The 11932-nt window shown below is 41.0% G+C and overlaps 1 protein-coding gene and 1 pseudogene across 1 annotated transcript in view; both read right to left on the reverse strand.

The window, feature by feature from the left end:
- Positions 1–628: 628 nt before the first annotated feature.
- Ust (uronyl 2-sulfotransferase) overlaps positions 629–11932 on the reverse strand; it is a 312684-nt gene continuing 301380 nt past the window's right edge. The window contains exon 8 of the mRNA XM_004645481.2: positions 629–3378. Within this exon, the coding sequence (XP_004645538.1) occupies positions 3095–3378 (284 nt within the window). The 3' untranslated portion in view covers positions 629–3094. The remainder of the gene's footprint in view (positions 3379–11932) is intronic.
- LOC105744114 lies at positions 8996–9356 on the reverse strand (annotated as a pseudogene).

An 11932-nucleotide genomic window follows, 5' to 3' on the forward strand; every position in this document is an offset into this window, starting at 1 on the left:
AGTGTGCAACACACAGAAGGCAAGAGGACTATATCAGTTTCTTCTCTGTAAGTTCCACTGGACCACAGCAATGAAATTTTTCAGGGCATTTCTGGACCAATACCTCTTGCGAAATTGGAAACATCCAGTGTTTGAGGCTCTGAATGTCTGAGAAACAGATCCGCTTACACACTGAGTGGCAGGTCCTTTTTCTCTTACCTTACTGCACGTATGCAGCCTTGATAATCCATGTCAGACATCAATGATTCTAGTAGAGCACCCAACACCAAGCCAAAAAGGGACCGCAGAAGTAACATTCACGGTTTGCTATTTTATATACACAGCTAAATGAAGGAAGGGACTAGCTCATTTTTCAACAGTGTTTTGGGGTGTCCTATAGTTACAAAAATGAAAGTTGATAGATTTTTCAGAAACATATCTTTTTCCAAATGATATTTTGAGAAGAAAAGCTTTGCTGATCCAGAAGGTTGAGGGGTCTGTGGTGGTTTACAGGCCTTTTACTTCTGCTTATCAACAGAGTGGAAGAAATTTCAACTTATTTATATTCATTTATTTGTATAGGTAATGAATAAGTTAAGGAACACTCCATCTCCAACACAGATTGCTTTTATTTTAGCTAAGCTTATGTTTCTGTTCCATATATATTTTTGAATTTCCAACAATGTCAAACATCATTTTTTTTTCTTTAGGAAAAAAAAAGATTTACAAGCACTTTTACAGCACTCAAGGAAAGTAGGCTGAGAGTTCATAATAATAATTTTCCTTTTAAAAATCCATCAGACCAAAATAAAATCATTTTAATTAACTCCTTCCTGAGTAACTAAAACCTTGGAATGTGCTGAAAGGTTATAATAAATAAGGCAGTCAAAGATCAACTAGCTTAAAATGTATTTTTTAAATTAAACTATGTAAAGTGTACAGTATATTTCATGAACTACAAACTCTATTGGGCCCAGGGCCAAATAAATGTTGTCATGTGTACCAAATAAATCAATGAAGTGCCTTGACTTTTAGGGACTATAGGCTGTTGTTGGGGCAAAATAAGTCCCTACAAATAATCAGTGGGCAACTTTTGTTGTGAAGTTATATTGATCACTGCCAAAAAAAGTACTATTGAACACCCAGGGAGAAGTGTCCATGTGAACTTGCAGGGGAGATGGATTTGTTGAATGAACAATTATTCTGGTGTTCTAACAGCAGAGAAAATTTAGCCACCAGAACTTTAGTTTCAGATTGTGGCACTGGCTGGTGTGTATGTAGGTTAACAGAAATGACTCACAACATGTAAGGCAGCACTTCTCACACAGTTTTGAATATTATAGCTTTTTAAAGTATGTCTGATAGTAGGCCCACGTCTCTCTGCACAGGACAAATGATATTTCTTACACTGTGAATGTGTCTCTTATTCACTTTGCTGCCCCAGTCCCTTGAAGCAGAGAAAACCCCATAAGTCTGTCAGAGACTTTGTGTCTCCGTGGCCCCTGCCTTGCCTGGGTGCTTCTGGGCTGGAGCCTTCCCAATACAGCTCAAGATAGAGTGGCTTCACCACACACTCGGCGGGTCCCAGGTGACTTGCTCTGTATCTTGGCCACTGTTTAGTTTTAGTGAAAAAAAGAAAAAAAAATTCTAGAGAGACTGGTTGTTTTCTGGAAAGCAGAAAAATGTGTAGATTGCCTGAAGTCAGCGTCTGAAGTCTTCTGACTCACTTTGCAAAAATGACTCTCGATGGGCTGGCTCCAGGGACAAACGGAGCAGACAACATTTCTCAGAAGCATGCTTCCCTCTGCCACTTCTGCATCCTGGTCCTAGTGTTAGCCACCCAGAAGAACATGAACTTCAGGATTTTTTAAAAAGGTGAAAAACACTTCAGAATTTAAGGGAAAAGGTTTCTAATAACTGGATCAATGTGTAGGGGTAGGTGATGAGGTGAAAGGGGGCAGGTGGGATATTGAGGATCATGGAACTGCCCAGCATCGACTCAGATCACCACTTGTAAAGCTGGTCAGAGCTTGTAAAGTCTGGAGACTTCCTATCTAGACCCCTTACTTTTCTGTTTTTGATGTCCCTGGTAAGGGTTCCTAAGAGCAAGCAGATTTCATAAGAAATGGAATACTGCTCTCTTGCTGCCTGCACAGAACTCAGGACCCCTTGTCACCAAAACAGGTGGGTATCAGATACCAAGTGACACCCTAGTTGGGCAGGGGTAGCCGTCAGAGATTAGGCACTGTCCGTGATCAGGTTGAGAGGTTCTGTCAGAATAACGCATGCCAGAGCTAAATTGGTTCCTGGGACTTCCACTTAAACCAGTGCCAGGGACACAGATGTCTCAGATTGGGTACAAAGCACACAAGTATGTTCTTTTGCTGCTGCCACATGTCCCCCAGGGCGGCTCTGGGCTGCCCATACTCTTCCTGACACAGCAAACAAATCCTTCTCCTTGCTAAGCTGCCTTGGAGACGGTCAGGGTGGTGCCCGGCACTGGAATGTCTCAGTGGAGCACAAGGTGACTTGCTCTTTCACAGATAAGCACACTGCTCTTGGTGACAGTGTCCCCGAGATGGACCGGAGGCAGAATTCTACCCACGCGGGCAGAGAGCATTTAACCAGGGACATCAATTCCTTGCTGTCCTTATCTTACCTCCTCCTCTTAGATGCTTCTAGAGCAGACTCTCTGGCCTATGAAGTGGTTTTATATTTCTATTGACATATACAAGTCTGAATATCTTCTACCACTGAGGTAATATTTTTACAAGTCATTTTACAAATGATAAATTATTGGTCTGTGGAATACATTTCTCCTTTTTCTTCCATCATATGGGGAAGGAGAGAGGAAAGATTATTCTATGACATGATGTCTTGTGGAGCCATGTGTGTACCTGGGAAAGCCCCAACGAGCCAAGAGAAAACACAGAATAAAATTAAACAATACCCGCAAAACCGGGCATCTCCCAATGACCCCAACATGTGGGAATGTTTTGTTCTTTTTAATGCACCCGGGCATTAATTTAAAGTCCCTTCAGGGTTTTTCTTCCCTCCAACAAAAATCTTTCTGGAAAGGGAGCTAAAGCCATGGAGGCAACCGGCGTTGGCATCATCACCTCTTATAAATATCTTCCAGCCACTTCTCATCGTCTTGCTCCTCGTCGTCGATGGGCTCCTCAGTTTCCAGAGGGGTGGGGATGAAGAACTGCGGCCTCAGGGGCGGCCTGCTCGCGTGGGACTTCAGGCCGAACTTGCGCTTCAGCAGGTGGAACTGCTCCTTCACGTAGTGGTAGAACTCGTACTCGTACCTCATTCGCTGGTAGAGGGTCTGCACGGCCTCCGGGGAGGGCACGGTCTTCTTCACCGTCACAGTCATGTTTCCAAGTTTCCTATGCTCTGGAAAAGAACGGGGTGCACGTGAGCAACCACCCGATGCTGTGGCGTAGCAGGGAGAAGGGGAGAAGGAAGAACCCCACAGCCAGGCTGCGGACTGGAAAATCCGCCTGATGACACATGGCAAAATTTCCCCCTTTAAGCATTAGTATGAGGGCTGGACATACAACTCAGCAGCACGGAACACTTGCCTAGCCACTGTAACGTCGTGAGTTCAGCTGGTAGTACCAAAAACAAACAAACAAGTAAATAAATAGTGCTAATAGGGATGTTAGTTCACTAAATGTACTTTGTCTATTTTCCTTTTCATGGGGTGTGAGTCACGAGATTAGGCCAATTAATTATGCATTCTTTTGAATACCAAAGCCTACCCATCTCTCTTTCATTTCCTGACACTACCCGAATCCAGGGCCTCACCTTTAAAGAAGGCACATTAAAACTGTCCGTTTTAGTTACTCTACTCTTGTTGCGGGGACAAATACCCAACACTCAAGCTTAGGGAAGAAAAGGTTTATTTAGCTCCCAGTTGCTGGAGGTTTCAAGCCACTGGAGGAGAGGCTGGGGCGCTGCCGTGTCCAGGATGACCCTCTCCCCATCTCTGAGAAAGCACAGGCTAGCCTGCTTAAGGGTTCGTGTCTCTCTGGCCCCGCCCCTCAAGCGCCACTCTGGTCCTCTGGCCCCGCCCCTCAAGCTCCACCCTGGTCCTCTGGACCCGCCCCTCAAGCTCCACCCTGGTCCTCTGACTCCGCCCCTCAAGCCACTTGCTGATCCTGCATGTCTTACATGAGGCTTTGGGCGGACAACTAGACACAAACCTTAACACTGTCTCATCATCTTCTAGTGACTTTGGGATTGAAAAAAAAGCAACCCTAAAATATTGGTCCAGGATCCATTTGCACTTTCCTATTGCAACAATGTGTTTGTCTCAAGAAGGAACTGTAAAGCTTTTACAAATATAAATTTAGTTTGTAGATCTTGCACTTTTATAATTGTGGTTGTATATAGCTAAGATTTGCTTAATTTATTACTAGTGCTCAATGACATGTATTTTATATTTAATACTTAATAACAAAATTTTAATATAAATAAAACAAGAATTTAACCATTTTAAAGCGTACAATTCATTGACATTTATGATAGTCACAGTGTGGTGCAACTATCACAAATATTACCAAATCTTTTCATCAGTCCAGATAAACCCTTGTGTTTATTAAATAATAATTTCCTATTTCCCTTTTTTCCTCCAGTAACCTTTAAACTACTTTCCATCTGTGTGAATTGTTTGCTTTTTGAGACAGGGTCTCGCTATGCAGTTCAGGCTGGCCTTGAACTCACTATGTAGCCCAGGCTGGTCTTCAACTCAGCAATATTCCTGTGTTAGCCTCCAGAGAGGTGGGATTACAGGAGTGGGCCACCATGCCGGGCTCACACTTATGTGAATTTGCCTATTTTAGTACCTCATATGAGCAGAATCATGTATTTGTCCTTTTGTGTCTGTCTTATTTTGATTGTGTAATGTTTTCATCGTACATCCGTGCTGTAGTGTGCACCAGTGTTTTCTATGACTGAATGTCATTCCATTGTGTAGATATGTCACAAGTTATCCATTCATGCACTGAGAGACATTTGGGTTATTTTCACCTTTTGGCCATTTTGCTAGACATTTACATATAAATACCTCTCTGAGACCCTTTTCCTAAATCTTTGGGATATATGGCATATCATATTTTTTTTTGTGTGTGTATGTGTATTTGGTTGTTGCAGGGATCTCACTACACAGCTTGGACTCGTGGTGATCCTCCTGTTTTCAGCCTCCCCAGCACTGGGATTACAGGCATGTGCCACTAGACCCAGTCTGGCTGGCTCAACCCACCCTGGAGGTGGGGATGGTATGGTATGTGGTGCCAGTGATAGAACAGCAGTCTCTAAGCTTTGCCAAAGCAGGGGCTTTAGTCCACTGAGCTATCTCGTCAGCCCCATGTCTGATTTTTGAGGAAGCTCTATATTGTTTTCCACAATAGCTGTTCCATTTTACATTCTTACCAACACTGTTTGAGGCTCCCAATTTCTTACTCTTCTACAATTGCTGGTTTCCTTCCTTGTTTCTAACTTACGGCCATCCTAGTGCGATGTGGTTTTTATTTACATTTGCCTAATGAGTAAATCACTCTGATATAATGTTGTATTCTAAGGATGAATGATCTCTGCATGTGCTTGATGGCTATTTTTATCTCTTCCATGAGGTGGGGGGTGGGGTGGGGATGTTTCAAGTCCTTGGCACATTTTTAAAATTGGATTGTTGTTTATTGCTACTGAATTGCAGGCATTCTTTATATATTCTGCATGTATATCAAGTAGATGATTTGTAATACTTTCTCCTGCCCTGGAGGATTTCTTTTCACTTTTATCTACTGCCTTGCTTTTGGTGTTACGTTTAAGAAGACAGTGCCAAATCCAAGATCAAGAACATTTGTTCCAGTATTTCATCCTGCCAGTCTTGTTTTTTTTTTTTTTTCAAAATTTTATTGATAAACAGATAGCAATGAAACAGTTTCAAATCAAATCGGAAGTAGTTTCAACAAATAACACACTGCATATATTCCTCTTAGTGGTTAATTGCTGTACAAGATGCGGACTTGAGATCCTATTTACAAACACCATTAGAACAAATCATTCTATTCATTAAGAGAATGCAACTATATATCTATCCTAACCACTTTGGATACACAGATACAAAATGGACATTCATCTGTATACCCAATTTTTTCTAAGTTCTGTTATTGAATATTACAGGTGTGTAAACTCAGCAAAATATTCTAAAAGAGTCCAGTAGACCATAATAGCATTGGGTCTTCTGTTTAACTGGCAATGTCAGAAATTATTGACCCGAGTCCCCCACAGCTCAACATAACAGCATGGCTTTACTTCCTATATTTCGTCTGCATACTTTTCTACTGGATGGTTAAGACCAAGATAAAGCAGGACCTGTGCAACAAGAGTTGTAGTTTTTTGGTCTGAGAAGGTCAGTGAAATCCCCTCAGGATTTATCCTGAGATCCTGTACCTCAGATTGTAGAACCTTTGTCAGTGCAGCCATGTGGATGAGTCATGGCCCTTGCTTGGCCAATGTGCTCTCTGTGAAAGCCTGAGAGAGTGTCTTCTCCCCATGTGACTCTCCTCAGGCACACTCTACGTTATCGATCACTTTCCTCTTTGGCCCCATAATCTTCTTGATCAGAAAATTTGGGACACTACCGAGGTACATGACGTTACAGTACAAGTTCTCATATGTCCTGAGTCTTAATTGACCTTAGAAGGCTAGGGCCAAAAAGTTGGCTTTCCTTGTAGCTCTCCTTTTTCTCTAATTTTGGTCTGCAAACTTAAGTTGTTAACCATCCAGAAGACAAGCTTATTGTTATTATCAAACGATTTAGGCTATTAAGCTTAACCTCGCTATCTCACTGCATTTCAAACATCTTAGGCATAATAAGGAACAGGTATTTTTCATCAAGTATTGATATGTTGAACTTTAAGTCCCTACATAATATGATAAAAAACATTTAAAAATTAGATTATATTTTAAAAATAGGATAAAGAATTCTATACTTCTCATGTTTGCACATAAGTCCAAAAATCTCACCATATAGAACCTTAAAGCAGGACAGTCCCACAATATTCCTTTTCCTGTCTCTTGCTTTCATTCACCACCCCCTTCTTCTCGAACATCTACCTACCTGAGAGACATCATAGCAGTAACTCTGCCAGTCTTGTTTTTAACCAAACTTTTGTCACTAAACTAGAGTGGATACAGGATTTAGTATATATAACTCTGAATAGTTGTTTTCAAAATTAGGTTCACCAGAAAGGGAACTCCTCACTCTTGAGGATATCTCAGATATTTTCTGAAGTTTCCAATAGCCCTTCTATAGAAGGAATTAAGAAATTTTTCTTACTGAAATAAGAATAAGATTATTGCCTTCAAGTTGATTCTCTCAGAAAGCTTAATACACATTTGTTGAAAACTTGGCATGGTCTCTTCTAACATGTGCTCATGATTGCACATTTTATCATCTCTGTCTTCTTTGCAGAATTGAACCCTAGATAATTTGGTGTGGATCATGTTCACAAGATTTAAGTCCATATATCTCTGTGTTTTAAAACTGAGTAACATGGGGCCAGAGAGATGGCTCAGTGGAATAAGTGCTTCCCTGGCAAGCACAAGGGCCTCAGTTCAATCCCCAGTTCTGCCAAAAACAAACAAACAAACAAACAAACAAACAAACAAACAAACAGAGTAACATGATCTCATGAAGGACAGATAAGGCACAAAGAATTGTAAGTGAATCACTGAGAGGTAGGAGCAAAACAATTCACTCATTACAGTCTCCTATAATACCTTTTCAGTCGGCCTCATATTTGTAAGGTCTTATCTTATGAAGAAGTTACAGACAACACCAAATGATGCTCCTCAGAGATTAGATCAAGACAAAACAAAGATATTTTGAAAATGTATCCTAAAACTGGAAAAAATCCCCCACCACATTCTCAGTTATAAAAATATGAAAAAAATATGCACAATGGAAGAAATATCTAGAATCTGCTACCTCAGGATGGTAGAATAATTACAATTTTACTATCTGACTAGATCAAATAACCTTTGCCCCAAAAGAAAACCAATGATGGATGTATTATTAATAACAAAAATTTTAGGTTTCCTTCACATCAGGTATGGCATTATGCTCTTTATATTACTTACATTCATAGGCTTTCAAGACAGAAAAACTTGCATAGGACACTAAAACTGTTATAACCAACTTCTTTCTTGTATTTTTCTCATTCACAGGGTTTCAATTCAGTGTACATTCTTATGTGTTGACCAACTGAAGATTTTTGCACATCTATTCTATTAATGATGTTTTCCTCCATACTGTGTTCTTTCAACCCTGTGAATGGAACTCAGTGGCTAGAGGCTTTCCTTAGTCTACCCTGACAGAACCTCCCCCCAAGGCATTCTCAGTTGTGCTATAGTACTGTGGGATAAAGAAGCCTTTCACATCCTATACTTAGGGTTTCTGGTGAACGCAAGTCCCTCTATGATTTTGCAAGTAACCATAGCTCCTGAAGACTCTCCCACATTCCTCACATGCAGTGTCTGTTCCCACTCTGAATTTTTCCATGCTTTAGCATTTTGCTGTATTCCTGGAAAGCTTCCCCACTTAGCTCACACACAAAAGGCTTATCTCCACTGTGACTTCTTTCATGTATTTAAAGAGTACTGGCACAAGTGAAGGCTTTTGCACAGTGCTTATACACAAAAGGTTTCTCTCCAGTGTGGATTCTTTCATGTATTTCAAGGAAACTGGAACACTGGAAGGATTTCCCACATTGCTGGCATACAAAGGGTTTTTCTCCAGTGTGCATTTGTACATGTCTTTAATAGTAGGTGGAACATGCAAATGCTTTCCTACACTACATAAGAGCGTAAGGTTTCTCTCTACTGTGAGTCCTTTCATGATTTTGAAGGTCATAGGGCCACTTAAAAGCTTTATCACTTCTTTTTTTACCTTCATAGGGCCTCTATGTACATCCCTGATACTCAGATGGCTTGTGTCCACAATTAATTATGATGTCCTTGGAAACAATGAAAAATTATTGGCCACTTCTTTAGACATGTGGCTTTTACATTGATTTTTAGAGGTTTTCTTGTTTACACTATGATTTGGAGTCTTGCTGAATGTTTCTCCATGTTGTCCACTTGCTTTATGTTTAAAAAATCCCTGTAGCACTTGATGTCTTAGATTTCTGTTGAGAGTTTTATACTTTTCTTCAATGGTAGTATTGCCACTTTTGACCTATAAAGGACAGGTTCTAGGAGGTCTCCTGCATCACAGCTCTGCAGAGATTCTTCTGGGAAGGCTTCAGCAAAGCCCACTCCTCCTGGGTGAAGTTCACAGCAGTATCTTCAAAGGTCACTGACTCCATCCCTAGATCCCAGGAGTCTGGGTCCTCCCCATGGACCCCTCAGTCCGTACCACATACAATAGGTGCTCAGTTCTATCAACTCAAAACAAGTTCGGGATTTTAGTGAAAGGAAGATCTCGCAAGTTGGAGAGGGCATGCACCTCTATTTAATGGCGTTCCTGATTGAATGGCTAGTACAGTGATGTTGATTGGCCCTGGATCTAGAACTTCTGAGTAACAGTAAAGTTTTGGCACACCTGGCTGGTGCCAGTGAGAGGACAGATTACAGCCTTAGCCATCAGAAAAGCCAAGAGTTTCTTCCTGTGCACTGACCAGATCCAGCGAGTCAGGAGGTAGAAGGAGGAAGTCTCTGAAGGGGCCTGAAAGGCAGAGTTAAAGAGGAAGCTGACCATAATCCCTTCTTGTGAGCACTCTAACTCTGGGGAAAGCCAGGCGCACTGGCACTCCCAGCTACCTGGGAGGATGAAACAGGAGGAATGCTTGAGTCCAGGAGTTTGAGGCCAGCCTGGACAACAAAGCAAGATCCTGTCTAAAGAATAAGGAAATAATAGTAATAGTAATAATAATAATCATTAAAATAAAAAATAAAAGATTACAATGATTTTAAAATAAATATACATGGCCAAATTAAATTGTTTGCCCCAAACGGTTTCCCCTGAAAGTCAAAGGAATTTTACAAAAATGTATGTGCTGCTGCAATTGGCTAAGTAGTTGAGGAAACTCAGCAAAGGTGCAACTAAGGTAGAAAGAAAAACAAAGGGCAGAAGTCAGTGTTGGTGGGGGATGGCTGCTCTCTCTCCAGAAGGCTCCTCTCTGAGTTGTACTGCTGGTCTTTGGCTTCAGCTCCTCCTTCAAGTAGGTGGACCAAGGGCACTGGGCACAGGGCTGCACATTAGAGTGTGCACCTGAGAGAAGGGGCCGAGGAGCTCTCCTCCCTGGGGCGAGGGCACCGTCTGCAGAGACCAGACATCCTCCCGTGGATGGCGCCACCAAGCTGTCTTCTCCCACTCGCTTCATTGGATACTAAAGCTGACATCAGGCCTCAGCGTAGCTAACACGCACTAAGGTTTTCTGGTGATGTCATCTGCACCTGATCATGTCTATGATCTTCCGTGATTGTGTCTTTTCCAAGCGTGCCTCCGATTTTTCCATCATGTCTCACAGTAAATGCTTCAAGAAAAAAAAGCTGCTGTTTGGATCTCCACTAGTCTGTCTTGTGTTTATTTCTCAATTAGTTAGAACCCAGGTGGGGGTAAATGGGTGTTATTTAATGGCCTCTCAAGCGTCAAAGGCAAGTCACATAAAACGTGCTGAGACATCTTAGTTGTTTGTACATGAGGCAGGTCCCCACTTTGGCTTTAAATTTCCTACCAGACAATGAAGAATTTAACACATTACTTTGTTTTTAATTTAAGATAATCTATGCACAAATATTCCCACTTATGAAATCATTGGGAAAGATCTGTCAATTTTCGTAACAAAATGCTATAATGGAATTAGCAACATTTTAAGAACATCCTTACAGTAAATTCAGGGCGATAGGAACACGACACTTCCTAGATATTACAGTACTTAACAGTCTGGCTTAATCTGGGAATATATTTCAAGCAAGAGGCATTTAACCCTGTGAGGAATGTGACTAAAGCTCTGGAATACTGGGACTTCAAGAGGCCTATGTGTGGATATCTTAGGTATTTATGGACCTATAAAGACTCTTTGATTTCAAGAAATCTTGTACATTCCAGTGAGTATTAGCCCCAGTGTACTGGATAAATTCTGGAGTTATTTTGCATGTCAGACAGGTACATGGCCATAAATATTGCAACATCAAAGAGAAAAAGCTTGGCTTTACATCTTATGAAAGAGAAGCAGTCTACTAGTGCCTGGAAAAAGGCCACACTAGTGAGTTATGGAGAAAGAAGTGAATGTATGGACATGAATATAGGAGCTTGGCTTGGGGGGATAAAGAAGTAACTTGGGCTCTCCTCTATTGCAGTCTCCAAGCTCTTTGTTTGAGGGTTGAAACTATAATTTTCAATAAATGACAAGTAAAAAGCATCATCAAATAAATATTGTGACCACAAAATTATCCAAGAAATATCCACTGGATTTTTAACACAAAGCAAAGTGGTTTTCTACATTAGTGTTCAAGATAAATTTGGGCCAGGGAGATGGCTCAGTAGAATAAGTGCTTGCCTGGCAAGCTCAAAGGCCTGAGTTCAATCCCCATTTCCACAAAAAAAAAAAAAAAAAAAAAAGTGAAGCTAAACTGGTTGCAAAGGATGACTCACATAATAAAGTGAGTTGACTTACAGTGTACAGTTTTATTTTTAAGCCAGAAAAGACTTTGGGAAGATTTCTAAAAAGTTTTTGTATGTTGGATTAATAAGTCTCCCTCTTTGATTATAACTAGACAACTGGGTTAATTGTTATAAAGCTAACCCTAGTTTGTCACAATAAGACTCTTCCCTTCCATGTTTTTTTCTATGGCTGGGACGAGGCAGTTGGATGGACACAACAGGAGAGCAGCTCTATCAAAAGGGACATTATGTGCATAATTAGTACATGCTTATCAA

Source organism: Octodon degus, unplaced genomic scaffold (genome assembly GCF_000260255.1).
Source record: "Octodon degus isolate 3935 unplaced genomic scaffold, OctDeg1.0 scaffold00229, whole genome shotgun sequence".
Lineage (NCBI taxonomy): Eukaryota > Metazoa > Chordata > Mammalia > Rodentia > Octodontidae > Octodon > Octodon degus.